At 38.3% G+C, this 26,247-nt stretch overlaps 1 protein-coding gene across 9 annotated transcripts in view; it reads right to left on the bottom strand.

Moving 5' to 3' along the window:
- COL12A1 (collagen type XII alpha 1 chain) overlaps positions 1 to 26,247 on the bottom strand; it is a 107,130-nt gene that overhangs the window by 46,446 nt on the left and 34,437 nt on the right. For 8 of the 9 annotated variants that reach the window (XM_030005926.2, XM_030005896.2, XM_030005900.2 and 5 more), the window contains 22 exons: positions 24,284 to 24,550; positions 21,752 to 21,944; positions 18,911 to 19,032; positions 16,151 to 16,300; positions 15,942 to 16,061; positions 15,233 to 15,397; positions 14,899 to 15,045; positions 14,099 to 14,238; positions 12,763 to 12,892; positions 11,557 to 11,702; positions 11,149 to 11,278; positions 10,193 to 10,332; positions 9,316 to 9,445; positions 7,767 to 7,906; positions 7,402 to 7,534; positions 7,275 to 7,301; positions 6,821 to 6,963; positions 4,230 to 4,359; positions 3,200 to 3,339; positions 1,967 to 2,096; positions 1,197 to 1,339; positions 41 to 170 (listed from right to left, as the gene is read on the bottom strand). In XM_030005926.2, coding sequence (XP_029861786.1) covers positions 41 to 170; positions 1,197 to 1,339; positions 1,967 to 2,096; positions 3,200 to 3,339; positions 4,230 to 4,359; positions 6,821 to 6,963; positions 7,275 to 7,301; positions 7,402 to 7,534; positions 7,767 to 7,906; positions 9,316 to 9,445; positions 10,193 to 10,332; positions 11,149 to 11,278; positions 11,557 to 11,702; positions 12,763 to 12,892; positions 14,099 to 14,238; positions 14,899 to 15,045; positions 15,233 to 15,397; positions 15,942 to 16,061; positions 16,151 to 16,300; positions 18,911 to 19,032; positions 21,752 to 21,944; positions 24,284 to 24,550 — 3,096 coding nt within the window. The remainder of the gene's footprint in view (positions 1 to 40; positions 171 to 1,196; positions 1,340 to 1,966; positions 2,097 to 3,199; positions 3,340 to 4,229; positions 4,360 to 6,820; positions 6,964 to 7,274; positions 7,302 to 7,401; positions 7,535 to 7,766; positions 7,907 to 9,315; positions 9,446 to 10,192; positions 10,333 to 11,148; positions 11,279 to 11,556; positions 11,703 to 12,762; positions 12,893 to 14,098; positions 14,239 to 14,898; positions 15,046 to 15,232; positions 15,398 to 15,941; positions 16,062 to 16,150; positions 16,301 to 18,910; positions 19,033 to 21,751; positions 21,945 to 24,283; positions 24,551 to 26,247) is intronic. The other variant, XM_030005946.2, reaches the window with a different exon arrangement.

The raw sequence follows: 26,247 nt of genomic DNA, 5'->3' as shown, positions 1-26,247 counted from the left end.
TGACACATATTTCAAAAAGCAAGTACTGACTGCCTCTTACATGTTCTTCCTTGTGCTGGGCTTGGATTTCCTTCTCCATCTGCGTACAGAGCTATAACATTTATTGAGTAAGCAGTGTCAGGAGTCAAGCGCTCCAGCATCACATCACGAGTGTTGCCTGGTACCACAATCTAAAACAGAAACAAAAAGCACCTATATAAAAAACCGTTCAGTTTATACCATGTCTTGTTAGAATGAACAATTTGAATGCAATATAGAAAAATTTGAAACATGACCACGCTGCACATTTTCCAAGAAAAATAATACAAGTTTAAAATAACGAAATAATATTGATAAAAGTTCAAGAGCAGGTGGGAAAAAAATGACAAATACATAAGAAGCTCTCATTTTGCAAATGGAATTGCTTTTTTTTTACATTTTACATTAAAATAGTTGAGAAAAAAAGAAGAAACATTCAGGAACAGAAATGAAAAAAGTAAATTCTGTCATGGTTTACTGCCATACAGAGGACATTTTCTAACAGGTACTAATAGACAGGTTCCCATTCATGTGTGAAGTAATATGCAGTTTCACTTTATAGATGCAAATAATTCATTAAAAATTCTTACACTTCCTTACACAAAAACATATTCATCTGTATGTGTACAATGTGGGTGTACATTTTGTGTGAGTGCATTCACAGGTTTAGCTCTAATACTGCACCTATTTATACACAAATCCAGGAACTCTTACTTCACATCTGGAGGGCAAATTTTTACCCATATCCAGATTTCACTGCTCACCAAGACCTACTTAAACACTAACGATTTGGGGTAAACAGATGGTTTAGTGGAAAAATCACATAAACTTGGCATCTGGTTTCATAATTAAACATTTCCTAATAAATATTTGTTGTTTCCTTCTCTCTTAAAAAAAAAAAAAGAAAGGTTTTATTTTAACTCATCTTCACCTGCAATATGATAAAGGATACTCAATCCTCAATACTCAGTTTTAAATGGGAGAGTCTTATTTCTTTTATTTCACCAAATTAAGTATTTATTTATAATGGACTAAATTCCTGTAGACACAGTGTTTTCAGCAGGGACACTCCCAGCCAGACAGTTGGCCTGAGTTTATTATTATTGTTCTACACTCATTGAAGGAAGCAATATCCTCCACACACTTTTAAGGAATAGTATAAAAACTAAATTACTTACAGATTCTGATGGCCTTGGGCCAGACAGTGGAGAGTAATTAATTCTATATTGCTGTACTGGACCTGGAGCAGGTTCCCATCGGACATTCATGCTGTTTGGTGTGGGATTGTAAACTTGAATGTTTCTTGGTGTTCCTCTCTCCACTAGATCAAGGATAATTTAAATTAAGTTTTACAAAGTTGTTTACGTAAGTTCTAGTTCTACTTGAATTTACAATAGTGCTCAAAGGGATCTGAAAAGTGCTTCAGAACCAAGATAAACACATTAATTTTGTTATCCCAAAATCTACAAATCTAAAAATCTCAGTGATTAGTCTTTACAAACATCCCTGCCAGGCAGCAAAGTACATATGTTTATACTGCAAATTGAAGGTATAATCATAATACTTTGTTACTTCCTGGGAAATTTTAAGCACATGGTATAGACATTAGCATGGATTAACATCAATATTTGCCATTTGTTGACCACTATTGCTACTGGTACTACAATTAAAATTTTACTATGGTGTGGAAGTAAACAGTAAGTTCACTGCACAACATAAGAGCTGAGCTTGCCTGAGATAAGTGGACTTGAAAGCCAAATAAGCAAAGAAAACAGAATAAGTCACAGAGCTCCAAAAACAACCAAGCAGTTAAACAGAGTTTCTTACACTTTTGTTTTAGCTTTGGGGAAAATAAACTTCCACATTTGATGTAAAATCAATTTCTAATGATCTCAGCCACTCACACAAAAAATCCTAACATTTTCTTGAAAAGGACTATTTTACTTACAAGTTCTTCCAGTGTCAGAGACACGTCCACCATCCCCCTCTGGGAAAACTGGAACTACAGTTACAGTGTAAGGTGTGTTGGGTTCAAGAGACCTCAGGATGACATAGTTTGTGTTTCCTGGTACTGTGGTCTACAAATTTAATCAGAAAGGTAAGGGCATGACATTTACATAAATATGCAAAAAGTTTAAGCTTTTTTGTATCTCCCTTACTCCTCCACCACAGCCCATTTCTAGGATGTGATAAAAACTTTACAAAAGGTGAAGCTTGAAGTAACAGGGTTCATGGTATCTTCCGGAATTGTCTTTCAAGAAGGTTCTGTCTTGGACTTAACAAAAATGGTTGTTAAGTCCTACGCTTTCCTATACAACCCCTTACAGCTATCTTCACTTTTGGGTCCAGATCCTGTTCTACTAATAACAGTAGCAGAATCTGCAGTGATCTCTTTAATGAATACCACTTAGCAGTTCAGAGGCATTAAAAGGTCACTTTCTAAATCAAAAAAATAAACATTACATAACACTACAACATGCTAATGACAAGAAGTAATAAGTAGCTCATGTTAGACAGTAAAATTCCACAGCATTTAAGAATATTTATCATCAGTATCTCTCTAGATGCTATTGAAACAGTGGCAATTCATGTACTCCTCATTTCACAGGCACATCAAATTGCACAGATGTGGAAAAAGAAACACAAGTGGGAAAGAATAATATTTTCCCACTCTGCAATATGGCTTCCCATTTTCAAGATTGTTTTAGCTCTTTAGCAATGAAATAATTTTAGGAGATTAAAATAAGACACCTATGTGGATTTTTCTGCTTTCACAAATATCATCCCAGCTGACTGCCTACAGTCACATGACTTCTTAGCGGTAAAAATGGGTAGAAATTAGGTCTGCTGACTTTATAGCCTTTTCTACACCCTGAAGTCAGCTTTACATTCACACGCACTGCCCTAAGAATAAACAAACAAAAAATTGTATGTGGTATTAAATCCCTGTGCTAAGAACTAGTCACTGAAGGTCTACTATACAATATCAAACATCTGTAATACATATGGGAGTAACCAACTTTCATGTAGGTGCTCTGCATTTTCTCCAGGTAGCTATGAACAGAAAAAAAGCCAGTGCATAGGCAAGCAAGACCCACTTCACTCAGCAGTATTTCTCTCAGTAGCACCATGAGCTGCAATTTATCTGAGACGGTTAGTGAGATCCACACAAAGTATTTACCATTTCTTCTGCACCTCCAGCTGTAGGTCTATAAAAGACTTTATACTGGCGAGGACTTCCTTCTGCATGATCCCATCGAATGTTCAGAGTACTGGTGGTTGGGTCATAAACTAGCAAGTTCTTCACAGTAGTGAGAGGTTCTGAAACAGATCAATGAGCTGTCAGAAATGTGGAACTACATTCTCACCTGTGCTGTCAGATCATGCCTATGTAATGTATCATTAGGAAATTTAAAAACAACAGGTTTAATACTTCACGTTAAATGTCATTTGTCTTCATTAATCAGAACACATCAGCCCCATCCAACAGCAGAAGGAATGCTAAATATAGTAAGAAAAATTTCTTTCTGGTCACTATTTTAGAATTATACAATAAGCTCATTAGGATTGTTTTCTTCATTCCTCACCAAAGACATTGTTATGTCTGACTTTCCATTGCAGGCCCAAAAGTAAACTAAGTACAGAACAATTAATAAATTTATTAATAAATTTTTTAGTTAAATAAATAATTAATTTAAAATAGTGAATTGGTTTTTATGCCTGAAGTGCCTTTGGCAGCAAATCACTCAGTGCTTTCTATAGCAGGATCAAAACAATGCTACCAACATAAAATGGCACAGTCTCAAAATGCACACTGTAAAGGTCAGCCTCTGAACTGAAGGTGCCGACAAGTAAACTTATACTTAACAGCACACATGGGAGAGTCACATGCTTTCAGATGCTTTAAGGTGTTTTAAGTAAATTGTGGCATAAGACAATTAAACAGATTAAAATGAGGAAGAAGTGCCATAGTAGGATTAGGGTTTCTCTAGCCTTAAAAGCTGGGCGTCCAGTCTAAGGTGGTGGTCCAGGGTTTCTCTACAGCCAGTAGACTGACAGGCTTTCTTACTTTAGATACTTGAAAGCCATCAAAGGACAAATGACAAATACAAACAGGATGAATTTCATCACAAGAAATTTTTCTCAGCTAATTTGAAAAGCAATATATCAATATTGTTTCTCACCTAATACGATCTCAACAAGTTACTTACTGGTTCTGCCGCGTCCTGTCATTCGTCCCCCTTCACCATCTGCATACATTGATGACACAGTAATAGCATATGGTGTGTCAGGCTGCAGCTTCTGTATCACCACACTGTTCTGCCGCCCTCCAACCATAGTCTGCAGTAAAATGAAAGAAAAAGATTAAAATCTGTTTTATGCTGCCCTTTTATGCTTACTGTTACAGTGAAGAATGTATGCATTTGATGCAGAGTGGAAAACACTATGATATCATACGCTGCAATGCTCTTGTGACTGACAATAGACATTTAATGATAATAATATTTAGTACATATTCATCTCAGCAAGTTTAGACAGAGTCCAGTGACACAAAGCCAGTATTCTTTAAGACCTCCAAACTTGCATATAACCACAATTATATAATCAACTGCCAGTTCTGTGCCAGCACAGAGCTGTTTCTCTGCATTGCCTCTGACTATATCATATTGAAATCAATTATAGTCTTTTATTCATTTTGACAGATTTCGAACTGGGCTCTTTAAGCTCCACTCTCAGGTAGAATGCAAGTATGGAATAAATCACAACACTCTGTAGATCTCTAATGTACATTTGACACAATATCAACATTGTCTCTCCTTGATTTCAAAAATTTTACAGCATGATACTTCAGCTTCTAAAACGTTTGTTAAGAGTTTAAAATCATTATACGTCTTTCAATTTTTTCTTTTACATATAAACCTGTGATCATAATCTCCACCAAGTAAAAGATTTACAGTGTACTGAGAATAATACTTAGGTCTTCAGCATTTGTGAAGCATGAGCTTTTTGGTTTTTAATTGCATGAAATTATACTTGCTCAAGGGCATCCTTTGTACTTTTAAGACTATCTGCACATTTTCAAAGCCTATTCAGCTAATATGTTTGTCACAACACTTAAAAGCTTCTGATGATGAACTGATAATGAGCAAGCATTTATACATCTTCACATTTCATAGAAGTAGATTATTTTAATTTAAAGGAATTTTTTTATTTGTACCCAAGTGTACAAAGCTCAGTTCAAAGCATAAATTCTTTTAGCATCTCATCACAGCTGCCTCCACATTTTAATATTTATTTGCCTTTCAAAACCTGACCTTAAGTGATCACGATGGTCTCTGGAGTTTCAAGTGCAGTTTTTGCAGAGTTGTCTTCAAATCACCTGTGCTCTTTCTTGGTGCTGAGGCCATTAAATGTCAGACAGAGCAATAAAAAACTTCTAGAAATTCTATTTTAAATATTTCTGTGGGGACACTGCTACTGCCTACCTAGCAACTGCAGTTTAATCAAATATCACGGTAACAAAAAAAGCAGACAAGGATTTACTGTCATATGACTGACAATTATTTCCAGACAGACATTAAAATGCCATGAACGGACCACAAGTGCTCTGTGTGCTCTCCTCAGAAAGAGGTGTCTTCTCCAACTGCCACTGCTGGACTTTATCCAGTTGTGAATAATTAAGTCTATTAAGCCTATTGTTTGCACAAGTTTCAACAGAATGCTCATAATTCTTTTTTTGTTCCAGTACCAGTAATTAATTACAGATATTAATTAACCTTACTGCTGCTCCTTATTCCTCTAGTGATTTCTCACTAAACTTGCATTCAACTACTCAATTCATTCAACAGTTCAATTAACTCAAACGCATGTTGTTCAGAAGGGAGTAAAAATGGGTGCATAAGTATCCAACCGATTCTAAAGTAAACATTCCTAGATATGCTTCTGAACATGTGTGATCTCCGATTACAGGAACAAATCAAATGAGTGTGGTTCTCATCTGAGACTGTTCCTCTGAGTCATTTGGAAGTAACCACAAGAGCCTCCCACTGCAGAATAGGGCATTTTTAAGTAGCACACATTTCTGATAAACAGGCTGACTGAATTACCATTCCCAGGCTGTGTTGCGTAGGCCGCCAGTAGTCAACACAGCTTTTGCTGACAATGCAGGGAAAGCTGGCTGATCATATGGTACTGGCTTTCTCTATCATTACAGCTGCTCAATCATATTAAAAGACACTAAAATACCTTAAACACTTCCCTAGCATATGTTTTGCATGGATTTGGTTTTGCAACTGCTGCTTCTGAGCGGTTATTCTGTCCCTAGCATGGTAAGAGACAGTCTCAGCTGTCCGCAATATGTTCCATGGCAAAGTCCCTCTGATAGCTCGTGAACCACACCATGAAAATAATGGAAAACTCTGGACTATGGAAGTAGTCATGATAGTTCATATTACTGATTGTTGTGATAACTATATATCTGTGACTTGTAGTCTCACGTGCTGATTGACTTGTTCCTCAACAGATTTTAACTTTATTCTAGTTATATCTATAGATTATGATTTTCAAGAAAACAGGCTGTATCCAAAGTTATTTTTGCTCCATAAAGAGCATTCTGTCTTGGATTTGAATGGGGAGAAAGAAAAAGGTGGGAATATATACTTATTCACTATAAATATGAATTTTCACCTAAAAGGTGATTAATATATACACCGTTGTGCTTTGAAAATAAATTATGCTAAAGGATTACTTTGCAGAACTATCCTTTAAGGTTGAATAACTATAGCACTTTAAAATTAGTTACCGACTGTTCAGGGCCATCCCCACTGATAGGCTGGTAAATGATCCTGTATCTCTGCACTCGGCCACTGGCAGGATCCCACTTCACAGTCAAACTGTGTGAAGTTGCATTGTACACCTGAAGGTTTCGTGGGCCACTCTTTGGGGCTGAGAAACATAATAAAGAAAAGAATAAATATGTAATTCAAGCAAAAAGCAGGGACAAACACTTCATTCATACTTTTAGGGCTGCATGAATGCCTGACCATGAGCAGAATGTATTAAGTACAAGACAACATAAATTGTAATGTTTGTAAAATAATAAACATGTGGTAATCTAGTGTTTAGGATTCTTCCCAATATACAATAATATTTATTAAATGATCTCAGCTTTTTAATGTCAACATTCCTCATAGTTTAGAAAAAGATAACTCTGAGTTTTCTTTAATAATACCATACCTGGAAATTCGAATTCTTACCTTGTGTGGTGATAGGTATCAAGGGTACTAGAAAAAAGTAGAAAGAGATTTCAGAATTCTTATATGTGTATGCCTTCTGATTTAATAACTATGAATAACAACATGCAGAAACCCTTTAATTACTTACATGTTCGTTCACTGCCAATGAGGTCATCACTTTCTGATTCATCAGGATAGATGGCAGTAACTGAGACATCATATAATGTATCTGGATTCAAATTTTCAAAGACCACACTATTCTCATCCCCATTTAAGATAGTCTTGTAGAAAAAGTAGAAAAAAAAAAAAGTAAAAAAAATCAATAAAAACAAACCAAACAAACCAAACCAGAGAGTGGGATATAACTGAGTAACTTTTTACACAGTAACATCACTACAAACACAACAGGAGGGCTTGCAAGTTATAGGCCATTTATTAATCACATTTCTGATTATAAAAATATACCCTCTGAGAGACTGCCCACAGAATCTTATGGTGACTGTCTTTTCTTACCTCCTGTTTTTCCGGTCTTCCATAGGTTCCCCAGGTTATTCTGTACAGAGAGACATCTGGAGCTCCATGATCCCAAGTTCCTCTAAAACTATTCGTGGTTACATCTGTGATTCTGAGATTGACTGGTGCTGGCACAGGCTCTATTATGAGAAAAGTAAAAATATTCCTCAAAACGTAACTATAAAATAAATAGTTAAACCAAGGAATTACTTATAGAAAGAATTTAGAAGATTATGTAGAAGATTCATATCTCAGTTACCATGCTTCTAATGACTCCAATAAAAAGTTGTAGTATAACCCAGCCCACCTACACTAAGCAAATCATCCTTCAAAAGGTCACATCACCAGGTCATCACCTGATAAAACAGAAGTAGCTCTACTGACCTCACCAGAGGTCACAACTCACATGTCTAGTCACAGCAACTGAAGTCCTAGCTGTTACATTTTGGAGTTAGAAGGAGTAATTATGAACTCCCACACACAGAGGTCAAGCTCCTGCATGTGTTTCTCCCAGATCTTAAAATTCTTTATATAAGCCAAATAAGACATGACTGAATTACACTACTTATTTAGAAAGAATTCACAGAGGTTAACTGTAGGTTAAGGAGGCAAATTATAGCCACTGGGAATAAATGAGTAAATAGGTAAAACCAGAGAATTAAACTAATTTCTTTGGCACAGCTTTCCTCTTTTTCCTTACACACAGTCACACAAAACCACAGCTATAGAAGAAAGGCTAGCACAAAAGCAAGCAAAAATTATCCCACAAACTTTTTAAATACACCAGGCTACAGAATGAAAAATTCCAAAGGAAAAAAAAAGAGAGCGCGCACATGCATGGTTTTTTCTCTTTTTTTTCACATCAGAGTGAGGGGCAGTGATAAGGTAACATTGCTCATTTCTAGTCTAGCTTTTCTGGTCAGCTGTCTTAAACCTAGGTCAGGATGAGGGTTTCCCTGATATCAGCTTTCTCCTTTCAGGCTGTCACCGCTCTTGTATGGAGGTCGGTTCTTACTGCTTGTGCAACACCATTTCCTTGCCTCTATTTGTTGAGATTACTCAGATGCTGCCTTTATGATTCTCTAGAAGTACCGACTGGTTTAGCATTCCACGGTACAAAAACTCTCTTGGATCAGAAGCAAGATCATATGTCTCTCTAATCCTCTAGCATATGCCCCAGCTTCCTACTCACTTTCCTAGATTCCTGCATAGGCTTGATAAAGCTTTCCTCTGCCCTCATATTTTCTTACTAATTCTACCCCTACACTCCTCCTTCAGCCTCCAAACACAAATAATTTTGCTTCAGTTGCTGGTCTGTCGCCTCTCTGCAGACTGCAGCCTCAGTGTTTACTGCAGTAAGACACTGAACTCATATAAAATTCCCAGGGATTATTATACTGCAAATAATGCTACAAATGCAAGAAAAATATTTCTCAGATAAATTAAATTACTGTTCCACCTAAACTCAGTAATATATTGCAACACACACAAATTAAATATAGAACATTAGGCAAAAATAACCACAAGTAGGGTTATTAGGAAAACTTACGAGTGACAGCTTCTGTATTTATCGGTAGGGATTCCCCTTCATCGTATACAGCAACAACTTTTATGTTATACAGTGATTGGGAGGAAAGGTCAGAGAGAGTAGTACTGGTTTTGAGTCTGTCAATTTCCACCTAAGAACAAAAACAGTGACTTAATAATTGTAAATTGCTCTATTTCTGACTCTGCTTTTGATTAAATGACAGAAATTCCTGTACTAAAAACAGAAAAGTATGCTGCACTAAATTTTGCCATTTAGCCCTAAATTTACACCTTAATATTGAGAGCTATCTACTAACTCCCAAAGCATATTGTCTCAGATATTAGTACTACTTGTGGATCTTTCACTGCTTCATTCTTTTGGAAACAAGGATGCAAACTGCATCTCCAGAAAATTCTCATTCCCTTACAAACACATGTAATCCTCCAAGAGCGATTCATGCCTAGCAGCGCAATTATGGAAAGCTTGCACATAACTCAAAGACATCTCTAACAATGCTCACACTTGTTCTGACAGTGGGCAAAGGGGCTAACATACCTTTATTCCACAATCCTGTCCTCCTAATTGTAAGCTATTCTTAGAGCGTGGCAAACTAACACTTAGGCAGAGAGTAGGAATGGCTATTTATCAAAGCACAGGAAAATTCTCCACTCAGTTTGAGGATTTTTCCTCTCTGGAGAAGGAAGAGGGGAGTTACACAAAGAAATCTCTCTTATGCTTATTTAGTTTCCAAGAAATCAGTACCCTTTCCTGACTGCGATCACCATGAACTTTATTCTCAGTGGTGGCTTATAATACTACTTTTACTATTATTTTAGCAACATAGCTCCTCAGAATAAAACTATCTTCTAGTAGTTTCAAAAATGTTCCTGTCATTTACCTCCTTTACATCAGCTTCATCAGCTATTTTGTATCTTAGGATGTATTTTCGAACTTTCCCTGGAGCGGGATCCCAAAGGACATTCATGGTGCTGTGAGTAACATCCTGAACTGTTAAGCCTCTGGGTCCAGGCAAAGGTACTGTAAAAATAATGACAGTAGTAAGTGAAAATGCTATTCATGGCAGAGGTATAGGTCTCTCACAGAAGGAATTAAATTCTTTTCATCCATTTCATTGAAATGGAGGCAATGACTTCCTGGGAAGTTCATTGCTCTGGCCATTAGATGAGACAGCTTAAGAGCTTTTTGTCCCTGCCATGAGCAAAATAGCTATAAACTACAGTAGCTTCACCTTTGTAAATTATGAGCACAATGCTTTTAGAAGTATCAGTGCTTAAGATTATAACTTTTGGTGAGAATAGTCACTTTTCATGTACAGTTGAGGGTTTAACATTTTTTTAAGAACATAAGAATAACCATACTGTGTGCATCTAGCCCAGAAACATGCCTCTGCCAGTAGGAAATGTTTAAGAAAAGGTGTTTAGTGAAAGGTTTAAAAAAGAAAGCCATGTTTAGATCAATTTTTTTCCTGGTATGGCATGTTTCCTTGGCATTTTCTATACTGTAGAGAATGTCTGAATTTGGGAACAATGTTTCTAAGTTAATGCAAGCAAAATTGAGACTTTAAAAACACTATAACCTCAAGATTGTCTAGCCAACTCCCTTCATTATTCAAGGAAAAAACCTTTTTGTTCCTCTTTTAATAGTTGGTCCCTTTTCATTGAAATTGCCTTTAAGATCTTTTGGAAATGTATGACTGCTAGAAAATGCATAAAACATGGAAAAGTTGGTTTTCTAAACAAAAACTGAATATAAAAAACCTCTTGCATGAAATAAAAAGAAAGTTAAATGTTGCTGAAGCAATAACAACAAAGCAAAAAATCAGGATGTCCATACATGTCACTTCCTGGGTGGTGAGTGGGTCACTGGTGATATCACCAAACAATACGTAAGCTGTTAAAGTGTACTCAGTATTGGGGATGAGATCTACCAGCTGAACTTCATTCACTGATGGTCCAACACGCATCTGCACATGAAAAATAACATACCTTGTTTAAAAACTGAAGAAAGCAATGGCAGAAAAGCAAGGAATGATTTAACTTCAAGGGAATTTTGTTTGTGAGATTCACAGTGTATTTACAGCTTCCTGACTGATGTCATTGTATACAATATCCCAGTAAGTTCACTGCACTTCAGGAAGTACATGCCAGTCTCTTTTGACTGTTATGATATATCAAGAAAATCTATCCGTTTTTCTTAATTTATTTTTGGTAGAGTGCAGGAAGTGAAGACAAATTCTCTTACCTCTTTCTCTGTGGTTGGGACTGTGGCATTCACAGGTTCATATGTTAACAAATAACCAGTAGCTCCATTGAGAGGTTCCCATCTCACTCGCATGGAAGTTGATCCAATGTCATAAACATTCAGGTTTCTGACTGAAGAGATTGGCACTGCCAAATAAAAGATAGATATGAATTTATTTCCTTCACCTTCTTCACCTTTCATATTGCACATCACAGGTAGTACCACTGAGAATATTGCACATGGGTATTAGGGTACATTATGGATAGCAGAAAAGCGATCTGCAAGTAGTGGTATTTTAAATGGTGCTTAATTTAAGAATGAGGTAATGGTTGTCACATATTGAATGTGCTATAGATTTGCTACACATAGCTAAAATGATCTTACAAGTCTGCACTGGAACACTTGAATATTCTAAAAAGCAACATGAACTCACATGAATGCTCTAATATGAAACAGAACATGACTGGTTTGGGATATGTACTTATAAAAGGATTTCTTGTACTTTCTCCTTTTTTTCTATATTTCTCAAATTATTAAACAAACATAAAAAATTACCACAGGCTTCATAAAAACTATGTACATACTTTAAGGGTTTATGACAAGCCTAATACAAAACAATCAAAGAATTTAAATGAACACCTAACATTCAATATACTTAAAGAGGCAGGAAAGTCACCTTATGTTGCATTCAGCATAAATATACCTAAAATCAATCATGTAGACAGCTAGTAATAGAAACATAATGGCTAAGTTATGTCTCATAGAAGTGATGTAATTCTGTTGAACTGGCTTTTTGTTAATCTTATAAAATTAGAATGATTTTCTATAGTATTCTAGCTGCTAGTAGCAGGAATTAATTATCTACCATAAAAATGAAGGAGTACACATTTGTATATGATCAAATTTCAGGAATTTATGAACACTGTTATGTAATTAATGTCTGTTGCTCTAGTCTTGTACAGCCGTGCTTTATGAGCCTGGCAAGAAGCTGGGACAAACATTTTTTACCTCAATGCAGTTTCACATTGCTAAAGTTTTTCAGCTAAGATCTGAACAACCAGTGTAACACAACACAATTTGGTCATTCAAATTAAAAATTTTGTTTCCTTTAAGAAGAAAGCCCATAGTGCTGAAAGTTCTACTGGACAGTTCCCCATATGCCAAACTGGCTGTTAACATCTTATTCAAGTTCCATTTCTAACTTACAAGTTGTTTCCCTGCCGATTAGAGGTTCACTGCTTTCATCTTCTACCACAGAAAACACGTTAACAACATATTCTGTTTCAGGTTTCAGATCTTTCAGAACTGTCGTTGTTTCCATCCTACTTACATAAAACTACATAAAAGAGAAGCAATGTTAACCAGGGTACAACAAATGCATTTGTAATCTTATCTCTAACAAAAAAAATCATTCCTTGTGAAACTCTTCAGAAATCAATGGTATGGAACTGTAAGTATGGTCTTAATCTTGTATGTATTTTGTCTGACAGGATACCATTATTTTTGCAAAGCAAGCTGTAGGGAAACCTCAGACAGATGCTTGTTTTCAATAGAGCTGGACATATCTAGCAGCACTCACTGTGTATCCTGCTTTCACACATGGTTTACACTTTGATATTACTCAGAAACATAAAAAAAGTGCCAGACATATATGTTACCACTTTGGAAAAAAGTTTTAAACATCCAGGATAATCTAGATGGTTACAGCACATAGTATTGGCAACATCTTGTGGAACAGAAATGCCAGCAAATAGTCAAGTTGTAAAGTCAGCGTGCACTGGAATGGCTGCCCCAACCCTAATCAAAGGCCAGATTCTGAGGTCATGATTTATTAAGATTAAATTCTCCATGAGTCAAATCTGAGTTAAGATTTTGAAGCCACATTCAGAGATGGGAAGTTTGCAGTTAGGTACACAGAGGTGTCTAACTTCATTGTCCTAATACTATTCTGTCTGGTTGAAGAGAGTGATGAGCAGATCAGATTGCCTAGAATGAAGGGTTGCCAGTTACTGGCTCTCTCTCTACAGAATAACCACAAGATGAGTTTGGCCTTGTGCATTAAACAGTTTGGAGGATATGCTTAGGCGCAGATTCAAAGTACCATCATACAATGTTAATCTAAGCACTACCTCACAACCTGTATTGCCCACTGTCTTTTTTTCTATTAACAAGAAAATGTAATGAAAGGACAGTGAGCCTACCCATGAGTGAGCTCAGAAAATTTCTACTACAGACTTATTTAAACCAATATATGACAACAGAATATGAACAGAAAGGAATTACTAGAAATACCAGTCACCTGTTTTTAAGAAATACATTTTACTCCTTGATTCATGATTTTAAAACAACCAAAGTCATCTTTATGCTCCTACTTTTTTGTAATTTTGTGTATCATTTACTGAGGCATGATATTCTTGACCTTGGGAGCCTTTTTTCATTTACTGTTATACCATACACAGCACAAACTTCAGAATGACAGTACTGGGATGTGGAAGTCCAAGGTTATTATGGACAATGTCAGAGATGAACATACAGTACTAACCTGTTGAGGGCTACCTCCAGAGGTAGGGTAATATTCAACTCTGTATCTATCAACACTCTCAGGAGGTGGACTCCATCTCAGTCTGAAAGAACGAGGCGTCACTTCCGAAATAACTAGGTTAGAGGGCGGTGGTAAATCACCTACAAGTGCAAGCAAATTAAAAAATTATTAATTTATCTTATATCATCAAGAATAAAAACATGAGACAAATAAAATAGCTTAGGGGAAAAAAAAAAAACCAACACTTTAGGTACTTGCTTATTTTTCTGTTTCCTCAGGAACCCTTAAAACAACTGTGTGAAGAGATAGCTCACCATCACACCCCCAAGACCAAACAAGCTCCCTATCATTCCTATTCCACCTTCAACACCAGTGTTTCACTGGAGAATCATCAGCTAACACTACTGTATTATTTCCATGATTGGCTTTGCTTTTGGGCTGTCAGACTTTAATACTTGAAAAGAGCAGGGCTGCTGAAATTTTCCTTATTGGATGAGTATCATCAAAGAACCTGCCACAACGAGCAAAAAGGTGACACACTGAGCAACATACTTCCTGACTCAGTTTGAAAAGAAGGCACGTCCAGCCATGTCATGCTGTGTTAGGTATAACACAGTCATTGTTGAAAGGAAAGGAAGAACCCCTGCAGGGTAGTCCAGGTGGTCTGCACAACTTCCTCACACCAGCAGCTGAAAAAACAGCCCAGGGCTACACAGTGTTCCCAATAAGTAATAAAAAGGAATTAGCAGTGCAAGCACATAAATGGAAAAAGGATGAATTAGACTGAAAATGTGATGTACCTGGACCTTTCACACTGTTACACAGATTCATGGTTACATCATCAACAATGTTAGCCAGGAAGGAGAAATCTGCAACGTTGTAAGCATGGATGTCATCTGGATCCGTTGCAATCTGCTTCAATTCATTTTCATCTGCATTTTTAATACCTTACAGAGAAGACATGAAAACAAAACTTGTTAGAAATGATGGCCATGAAACATGCCATGAACTTAAGTCCCTAAACATATTCTTCGAATAGCATTTTAGGTACTTATGTATGTGGCCACTTCTCTGTTCATTTAGCAGATGGGCAGGAGGGGATTGGTGCATGCCAACTCTTCATATAATACTTACCAATTGCATAAAGTTCCACTCCCTCATCTCTGAGTCTTCTTGAAGGTGTGACTACATCATCTTGTGATTTGCCATCAGTGATGAGAACACCAATTTTGCGAGCTCTGGGCCTTAAGCCTGCATCTTGTTTGAAGTTGTTTTTTAAGATGAAATCCAAGGCCATTCCTAGCATGATACAAAGAAGGTAACCATCGCTATAAACTATTTCCACATAGTAGTCATGGTAAAGGAGAGTATTTCATCTTAGTGATTTCACTCTGACAACATCATTCCGCAATTCACTTCCTTCTAGAAGCACTCGGAATCTAGTTGCAGCCCATCATCTGGACTTATCAGCAATGGATACTATTTCAGCCCTCTCAAAGTCTCTCATCTCTTACCTTTTATGCATCACCTTCCTATCTGACCTCCTCTCGCCTCCCTTCTGGGTCCTCACCTTGTCTTCATCCCAACCCTGACATGGAACTGTCTTTCCTTCTTCTCAACAGAAACCCAAGCTCTTCATCACTCAAGCTCTCCTCCCTCACATTTCTCCAGACTTCCACTAAGATTATATGTCTATGCTATGCCTGTTCTCTACCAAACATACTGAATTGAACTGTAAGGCTCTTTTGTCATGGACAAATTTGAGCTCACTGAACAACACTGGGGTCAGCTACTAGAATCATTTCTACTGAGGCTTAAGGAAAATCCTGTCGGTGTGACATACCTGTTAGAGTATTGCCTCCTTTGTATGGTAAGTTGGCTACAGCCTCTAACAAAGCCTGTTTGGTTCGGTAAGCATTGAGATTCCATTCTGTCCTGGGATCTCCACTATACTGTGCAAGACCTGGAAAAAAAGCCATCATTACTCAGCTATTATGTGGCTGTGTAGCAGTTACGCCTCATTTTCCCTCATATAAGCATATAAGGACTTACCAATCTGTACTTTGTCAGGACCAATATCAAAAACTTCAACAATACGAGCAATGAAGTTCCTGATAGTTTTAAAATTTGGCCGCCCAATACTCCATGAGCCATCCACCAGCAGCACGATATCAGCTTCTGCTCTGGTTCTACATTCTAAACCTGCCATGTCAACCAGAAAAATACAGCCTTAGCATGATAGCTTGCTTTCCCCATCCTTTTATATGACATATGTCATGAGTTAGCTTCCAAAATAGCTCTAGTTTTATTCACTGGCACTCTGTCAAGTATGACCTATTTGTGAACGTTATTCACACTAGTCACTGGTTCCACGGCAAAAGCTGCATAAATTTCTTCATGTATGTTTCCTTTTATAAATAAACCTTCACAAATGTCAAGGCCAGTGCTCTTCTCTATTGTCATGTCATTATCTGTATTCGTCTTTAAAGGTGGTTGATAACTTGATTTCAGAAGTTTTGTAAGACTACTAAACTAACTGCTGACGTGGCAGTGAGCATTATCAGATTATCCAAATGTACAGTATTTTAGTGTGTCATGGATAGCTAAACTACTGCTTAGCTTTTAACAATATAATAGTGGAATTAATAACATAAATTACAACCACTTTCAAATAAATAGCATTTCTGAATTTTCAGGGGAAAAAGACATAGTAATACAGGTGGTAGAGAAGTTTGCATATACAGGAAAGAAAGAACACAATTTAGAGAAGATACACAAACATAAACACAGATCAAGAGATAGAGAGGGGACAAGAACAAACATTTATATAAAGCTGCAATGCTCTGAAAAGGTAGGAAGCTATTTCAGATATCATTCAATTTACAAATTACAGAATAAAACACGTATCATACTTTTTTCATCACAAGGAAAATCACAAAATATTTATACAAAACAGAAAGACACAATGATTTTATCCACAGCCATTTGCAAAAAAAAAAAAAAAAAAAAAAATCCTTGCTCTCTCTCTTTTCCTGTAGATTGTGTTACCAGCTGCAAATTTTCTGGCTTCCTGCCATCAGAGCTTCTGGTCTTTATATGGAAGAAATCCCATTGAGAAAAATCAGCCACACTCATCACAGTTGAAAGATATTGTGATTTCATATATGTTCCACATAATTGATCCAACACTGTAGACTCATGAATATAACTATTCCATGTACCTGGGTGTTAAAAGCATGATCCTCTTCTGCATAGAAAATATAGATCTAGTCTTTAGTCAGGACAATAAAATCAGTTGGGAGTAGGGTTTAAGTAAAACCATGTTAGTTCAAAAAATTGCATGCATAACTTTAATATGGAAGTTAGCTTCATGTACAATATAAAAGTTAAACTATTTTGACTTTTATTTTTCTTCCAACTACCATAGTTCCCCACATGGAAAATTCTAGCAAAGGCACCAGACCTAGGGTGATTTTTTTTCCCCCTATTAATAAATAATGTACTATTACATTTACAGTCCCAGATATAAAATTTGTTTTTTCACATTAACCATGACTCAAATCCATTCATTAGTAAAACTAATTAGCTCAAAGAATATAACACTGAAGACAGAAATGACAGCTGCCATAATAAAAAATAACAAACCAATCTTGGTGCAATTCTTTTTCTGCCAGACTTATTACAGCTTTAGTCTAATGTCACTGATGGCATGTTATGTAGCTTTTCTCTTATATTAGAAAGAGTGGGAAAGCAATTAACAAGTTTCTAAAAATGTTGTCAATAAAGTTACAGGAGGTGAGTACTTTTTACACAGCCCAGTGTGAAAACAAGGCATCAAAGAGGTTAAGTGAAAAGAATATAGAGTCAACTGTCAGAAACTTCTTTTTTCTTTATTTAACTCTGACAGGCCTTTGCAGTTAGGTTCTTTCTCCTCACCAAATTCTCTCTGAGCAAGCCTTGAAATGGCAGAAGAGAAAAGTCTTTAATTCTACGTGTATCCTTGGCTATTATGAAGCAAAGACCTACTTCTTTGTGCTCCCTATGAAGTAGGACTGACCCCTGAAAATCTCTTCATCCATTAATTGAGAGTATGGTGAACACAACTATTAGCATGCAGAGGCAAATTAACCGCACCAAGGGAGCTGCTATCATAACATTCATAGAAACTCTGACTGGAAGGTTTAGCTACACAGGGTGAAACTCCCAAACAGATACTGGAGAGCACTCAGCAATTGCATTTATGAACTAAATCTCCTCCTTCTATGGTAAAAAAAATTACTAAATAATGGTTATGTTGAATATAAACTTAAATAATACACAATAACACTGGGACATTTCTAACTATCAGATCTTTGTTCATTATATCATCTTAGTCTTAAAAGTAAAAGTCACCATATAAGGACAAGCAAAGGGCTAAATATCTGCTTAAAATTCCTTGTTCTACTCCTGTGGACACCCTTGTAGATGAGCTCTGATCTCTGTTCAAGAATTTGACCTTATGTGATTTAACACAGATGTGGATGGCTTGAAAACGCAATGCAGATGGCTTTGAGTAATCAGCAAAACATGGGTTGCCTGAGTTATCATCTTTGTAAGATCATCTAAAGGGTGCAGAGGACTAGAATCATGAACTGGGGCATACTTAGTGGTCATTCCAGACCAGGGGTTATGTCATCAGGGTAGGGAGTATACTTAATCCTGTAAATAAATATTTATGTGCATTAGAAAAATGATAAGGAAACACTGGTAAACTTTTGGTCTTTTCTTATCCAAAAGCCAAGACTGCCTTTTCTTCAATTCAATCAGGTTTACCTCTAGATAAAAATGGCTCCGAAGTAGTATCTGAAAGGGTCGTCATCTCTTGTCCAACCAGGGGGCTGCTCTCTCCTCCTTCAAACATTCCAAAAACATTTACCTTATAGGTAGTTCCTGCCCTGCAATAGTTAAACAAATGTACTGTAACTAAAGTCATTTGGCTAGCTAAATGCTGACACTTCACTTACAAAATTCTCACAGGAAAAAAGCAGCTGGTAAAACATGAAGCCCAAAGACTAGCTCTTCCACAAGACAGTGAAGTTTCAACAATTTAAAAGCTGATCCTAGATTCTATACTTAAATTTATAGCCTTCTTCATTCAAGTAATTTAAGACTTAAAGCTCAGGAGCGATGCATCCCAACAAAGAGGAAGTCAGGCAAAAGCACCAGGAGGCCTGTGTGGATGAACAAGGAGCTCCTGGACAAACTCAAACACAGAAAGGAAGCCTACAGAGGGTGGAAACAAGGACAGGTAGCCTGGGAAGAATACAGAGAAATTGTCCGAGCAGCCAGGGATCAGGTTAGGAAAGCTAAAGCCCTGATAGAATTAAACTTGTCCAGGGATGTCAAGGGCAACAAGAAAAGCTTGTATAGGTACATTGGTGATAAAAGAAAGACTAGGGAAAATGTGGGCCCTCTCCAGAAGGAAACAGGAGACCTGGTTACCTGGGACATGGAGAAGGCTGAGGTAATCAATTACTTTTTTGCCTCAGTCTTCACTGGCAAGTGCTCCAGCCACACCACCCAAGTCACAGAAGGCAAAGGCAGAGAGTGGGAGAAGGAGAAGATCAGGTTCGACACCATCTAAGGAACCTGAAGGTGTACAAGTCCATGGGATCTGAGGAGGTGCACCTGCGGGTCCTGAGGGAACTGGTGGATGAAGTGGCTAAGCCACTATCCATCACATTTAAGAAGTCGTGGTAGTCCGGGGAAGTTCCACTGACTAAAAAAGGGGAAACATAACTCCCATTTTTAAAAAGGGAAAAAAGGAAGACCCAGGGAACTGCAGGTCAGTGTGTCTCACCTCTGTGCCTGGCAAGATCATGGAGCAGATCCTCCTGGAAACAATGCTAGGGCACATGGAAAATAAGGAGGTGACTGGTGACAGCCAACATGGCTTCACTAAGGGCAAATCATGCCTGACAAATTTGGTGGCCTTCTACAATGGGGTTACAGCATTGGTGGATTAGGGAAGAGCAACGGATGTCATCTACCTGGACTTGTGCAAAGCACTTGACACTGTCCTGCATGACATCCTTGTCTCTAAATGGGAGAGACATGGATTTGACAGACAGACCACTCAGTGGTTAAAGAATTGGCTGGATGGCTGCACTCAAATAGTTGCGGTCAATGGCTGGATGTCCAAGTGGAGAGCAGTAATGAGTGGCATTCCTCAGGAGTCAGTATTGGGACCAGCGCTGTTTAACATCTTTGTCAGCAACATGGACAGTGAGATTGAGTGCACCCTCAGCAAGTTTGCCGACAACACCAAGCTGTGTGGTGTGGTCAACATGCTGGAGGGAAGGGATGCCATCCAGAGGGACCTTGACAGGCTTGAGAGGTGGGCTCGTGCGAACCTCATGAAGGTCAACAAGGCCAACTGCAAGGTCCTGCACATGGGTTGGGGCAATCCCAAGCACAAATACAGGCTGGGTGATAAGTGGATTGAGACCAGCCCTGTGGAGAAGGACTTGGGGGTGTTGGTTGACGAGAAGCTCAACATGACCCAACAATGTGTGTTTGCAGCCCAGAAAGCCAGCCATAACCTGGGCTGCATCAAAAGAAGCATGATGGGCAGGTCGAGGGAGGTGATTCTCCCCGTCTACTCTGCTCTCTTGAGACCCCACCTGGAGTACTGCATTCAGCTCTGGGGCCCCCAACATAAGGACATGGACCTGTCGGAGTGAGTCCAGAGGAGGACCACGAAGATGATCAGGGGGCTGGAGCACCTCTCCTGTGAAGACAGGCTGAGAGAGTTGGGCTTGTTCAGCCTGGAGAAGAGAAGGCTCTGGGGAGACCTTATAGCAGTTCTCCAGTACCTAAAGGGGGCCTACAAGAAAGCTGGGGAGGGACTCTTTAACAGGCAGTGTAGTGATAGGACAAGGGGTAATGCTTTTAAACTGGAAGAGGTTTCAGATTAGATATTAGGAAGAAATTCTTTACTGTGAGGGTGGTGAGACACTGGAACAGATTGCCCAGAGAAGCTGTGGCTGCCCCATCCCTGGCAGTGTTCAAGGCCAGGTTGGATGGGGCTTTGAGCAACCTGGTCTAGTGGAAAGTGTCCCTGCCCATGGCAGTGGAGTTAGAACTAGATGCTCTTTAAGGTCCCTGCCAACCCAAACCATTCTATGATTCTATGACTTTTAATGTTCCTATTTTTAATGTATTTAGTATATTTGCATAACAGATTTTGACATGGTCTGATCCTAACTTACAAATCCAGGCCTCTGAGAAAATTAATCAAGAACTAAGCTAAGCTTTTTTTAACTAACATGAAGTAAGGAAGTTTTAGGAGGAAACTTTAGAAATCCCAACTTTCTCCGGTATCCCATTAGTTTTCTCGTATGCCAAATGCAGAACACAGCCTCTGCCCACATCTTTGCTTCCTTCAGTTCCTGTGAGAACACCACAAGTGATGTGACTGAATAATCTCAGAAAGAGCCCTGCCAGGTGCCTTTCACAGACAGCATAATAAGATCCTCATAGCTTATTGACAAATTACTTTCTTACTTACAGTAGATTTTGCCAGACATTTCAACCCCAGATCATGATTAAACAAAACCCTAAGCTAAAGCTATTGGGGGGGGGGGGGGGAGAGACATGAATTGTTATCCATACCTAAGCTCCTCCAATACCACTGTGCTGTCGTATGGCCCCACTATTAATTCTCCAAGACTCCCGTCATCTTCAGTAGGGTGGAAAGTTACTTTGTACCCCTTTACTCGCCCTGGGGCTGGCTCCCAGGTTACTCGGAAACTTGACATAGTTGAATCAGAAGTTCTCAGATTTCGAGGCGGCTTAAAGGGAGAGGCTGCAAGGGTGGAATAAAAGGGTTTAAATCAGGTCTGCTTATCGAAAAAAATCAACAAGTATGCTTTTATGTAAAAATCCATATGCAAATCCAGTATTAGTGGCAGTCCTAAACTATTTGTGCCTTTCCTTTGACATAAAGACAAGTATCGAGAGCTGAAAGGTGAGATTCACTTCACTTAATTTTAGCTGTCTAACCAATAGGTATGTGGGTCAGGTTTGTTACCAAGGCTGCCTCTACAGTCAACGGACTGAGGGATAGATAGCAATTCATCTCATCTATCTTAAACATCCACCTGATCTTACAATAAAAGTTGGCAATAGGTGGACTAACCACAGTCAGTCATTCTCTCTATTAATTATGGGGAAAGACTAGATGACCAGCTTAGACTAGCCCTCTCTCTTTTAAATGGCAACAAGTAGGTGAGCCATATAGACCAAAAGAGAGAAATGGAAGCAGCTTCCTCTCAAACCAACACTGGAAAAATCAGAATTTACTGCAGGCAAAAGTCACACCCAGTCAGTACTCAGTCACCAATATCACTTCTCAAGCTGCTTCCTCCTTAGAGATCTGTGTCCCAGAGGTCAGAGTATGGAGACAGTGGAAGCAAGGACCCTTTCATAGAAAAGGTCCTGCCAACACTCCTCTCCCTTTACAGGCTCAGGGCCTGGCAGTTCTAGCAACTTCACCAACCACAGGTATGGCAGTGTGTCAAAAAATACTTATTCAGAGGAGTGCCAGCCAAACAGCTTGAGGTTTTTAGGTCAAGAGCAAGTTCCTCTGAAGACTAACGGCTACTCAGTGCAGGTCAGTACTCACAGACAGAGTGGTTAACAAGCCTGCTGCTAGCTTCTACATCACTTTTGCTTTTGTGTATATCTGAAGTGCAGTCGCAGAATATACTGCAGCAGTGTCATCTCAAAGTTGCAAAAATGGGAATTAGGGTAAACAGAAAGTCACCATAGCTTTGGAGTGAAAAGGTGGAGGGAAAAAGTAAGAGTTTGTCTTATCCCTGTGCCTATGCAATTGTCCGACTATAGCTGAAAGATCATAAATGTCCTCAGATTGTGAATTCTGCTGAGAAACAGTAGATACACTTCCACTCACAAGGAAAAATACAGCCTCTCTGTCTCATCTCCCATGACACTCCTCCCTGAATTATCATGACAGCTTCAACTAACAAGATGACTTGGGCTCCACTTGCTTCCAAAGAGTGATTACCACCACAACTATTTACACTGAAAGCACAGAAGTGTATCTGTATCAAGATGAACAGGTCAAAAAACAAAAGCAGCTGGATGATCTGAGATTTATCTCAGTATAGTTTTCAAGATTGAAAAACTAGGTGTTGGTCAAGAGCTGATCAAGTTTTCATGACTCCTCTACATCAACCACATTTTAATTTAAAAAGAAATCTTCCTGCAGCAACTGAAGTGCTGATATCTCCGTTGTTAGGAGACTTGTTTCTTACTTCCTGTCATCATTCGATATGACATATGTTCAGAGAACAGAGAATGGCATGAAGTATTTACAGTGTACCTCAGTGAATGGCACTAGTCTCACATGGGCAGAAACATCCTCAAAAAAACTCTCTTTTGGTAATGGCTCTCTGTCTACGGAAGCAGAAAACTGACTCTAAAGCTAGTTGATTTCATCAAGATATCAAGAGAACACTTCCTCACAAAATGAAAGACCAGCATCAGATACATACTAAAGGCAGAGTACAAAATCAGTTTTGCTCTTACCACAAAAATCCCCTCACCAGGACTTAATAAACATTTTAGAGTTTCAGCTTCTGAGAGAGAAGACAGCTGGTCAAAAAGACCATGGTCTCTGAGGTCACGCTTCCCCTGATAACTCTTCAAAATCATCTACTCCCCCTTTTTATTACCTCAGGTTTTCCACAGAAAATACAGTGACCAAAGAAGACAAATCTGAGTAACAGGATGCTGAGTAGCTATTTAATCAATACCCACAACCAAAAGGCAAATTATGAAACAACTGACAACATTTAAGCAGTCTGTTGATATACTGTCTTCCTCACAAAACACTTTGTTTTGACTTCTGATGACAGTGTTTCAAAACAAGTCCAGTATTTTCAACCAGATTTTATACCACATTTACACCCTCAATGCCAATAGCAAAAAGCTGTGCTCAGGCTATGCCATAGTGAAGTTTCCAACAAATCAAACTCTCTTCTTCACCTCTAGTATTTTCTTCAATTTGCCTGTTAATTCATGATCTTAGCAGACTCCACCATACTTTTCTACATATCATGCTTATTAATTTTAAGCACAAAGCTTCAATTATCAAGTCCTGTACAAGCTTGTCATACATACCTGTTGTTCCTTCTGCTTTTCTTGATTTTCCTTGTCCAAAATCATAAATTGGAACAACACTGAGGTCATATGTAGTTCGCGGCTTAAGTCGCTTTAACACTATGCTTGTAGTAGGAGCATTTACTCTTCCAAACATCTGTCTTCCTCCACTGCGTGGTCGGTAGTACACACGATAAGACAAGACTTTTCCAGGTGAAGGCTGCCATGTAACTCTCATTGTATTTTCTGTCTCGTTGTCTACTGTCACAGTCCTGGCATTTGGTGACACTTTTCAGTGTAAAAATATGGATAAATGTTTACTTTGTCACATAAAGATATATTCAAATGCATGCCTACAAAATTCATTCTGCTGTACTAAAAAAAAATTGCCTTCTTTAAAATTACAGTATTTGATTGTGGGGAATACACAGGGGCATCTCACAAGCCATTGTTAATTTATTTTTTAATTGTAATGGACTAAACAAACATAAGTGTGCTTTCCACTACAGAGAAGAAAAGAGAGAAGTATAAATTACACGATGACACAGCATAATTGGGAGTTTTATTTAGTCACACTTTTCAGTAATCTGCTAAATAATGGATTCAGCACTCTCAAATGAAAGTGATAAATCATAAAGCCATTGTTTTTTTATGAACACAACGTCCTATAGAGTTAAGATTTTCTAAGTTTCGAGTTTACAGATTTGATAAGACACTGCTAAATACCTAAACTGCTGGGTGTTGGGCTCCATACAAACTAACCTGCAAATAGCAGTAAGTGACTTTCCAAATGCTTGGAAAATCACTCACCGCTATTTGCAGGATAGTACATGTGCTGAAATAAACACACGGACTAATAAAGCATTTTCTCTACAAATTGGAGCATTCGACTTCTACGAGATATTTTCCAGACTGTACAAATGTTACAAATGATCTGAAGTGAACTGAAAGGTATGCAATGCTGGCTGTCAGCCAGAATAAGCCATCTAGGTTTTGGCAAAACAGAAGCTTCTTGGCATGCCAGAATCGGTCAGTATTTCATCACACGGTAAGGTAGACTTTGCAGGCTACAGCATCCTCTCCCAGTCCTAGGAACTCACAATTTCTAATTGTGTTTGTAACAGAAAGATGCAATGTTAGTCGGTCTCAGGTCTGGGTCTATTGATGGGCCTGACAGCAAGTTCCCTCAAGCAGCACGTTGAGAGAAGCAACAAATGATACACGGCTAAGCTGCCTCCTTAGCCTGGAAAAGGCAGGACAGCTAACGCTGCTGTTCTTGAAAGAAGGAAGATGTGGGACAGCAGTCTGCTTTGACTCTGGGGAGTCCGCTCTTACCAATGGCAGCAATCACTACTCTTGCGAGACCTTAAGAGCAACTATACTGGGTCAAGGCCAAAGGTTAACGTAGTTCAGCAGCCTGTCTCCAACAGTAGTCAAAACAGATGCTTAGGAAAGAGTACAAGTACATGTAAACACACATGATGCTTCCCCCAAGCACTCCTTCAGGCTTTGACTTCACATGGCCCCTTTAAGCAAACAACAGAAACATCAAGGCTGATCCAGGGCATCCCTTCATTCATTCTGGCTTGTCTACTTGCCAGTTCTTGCTATAAAGCAACAAGCTATCCCTGGCCTCTCAGTGTTTTTTACTTTGCCTACACTGCAGGAGAGGCTTGAGCCTGCTTTGACTAATACTACATAACGTTTAGCAAATAAGAAAAAAAAAAGAGCCTTAGGAAAGGTAAATAACAAACATCAAAATCATCCAGTGAGCCTCAGTTTGAGGAATGTGAAGACTGGAAAGGGCAATAGCCTAGAAAGCAAATTCATTGATTCTCTGGGAATTTACCCCATGTTTCATCTTTACTCTACCCATAACATTTCTTCCACCTGATTTCTAGCAGTCACACCAAACCTATGAAAGGCCAGATTCAGGGTAATTTGCAGACAAAATACATCTTAAGTGGGAAGTAATTCTTGCTGAA

This window comes from Aquila chrysaetos, chromosome 2 (genome assembly GCF_900496995.4).
Source record: "Aquila chrysaetos chrysaetos chromosome 2, bAquChr1.4, whole genome shotgun sequence".
Classification (NCBI taxonomy): domain Eukaryota; kingdom Metazoa; phylum Chordata; class Aves; order Accipitriformes; family Accipitridae; genus Aquila; species Aquila chrysaetos.
Note: the sequence above shows the minus strand (reverse complement) of the source record. Positions and strands in the feature narration are given on the sequence as shown.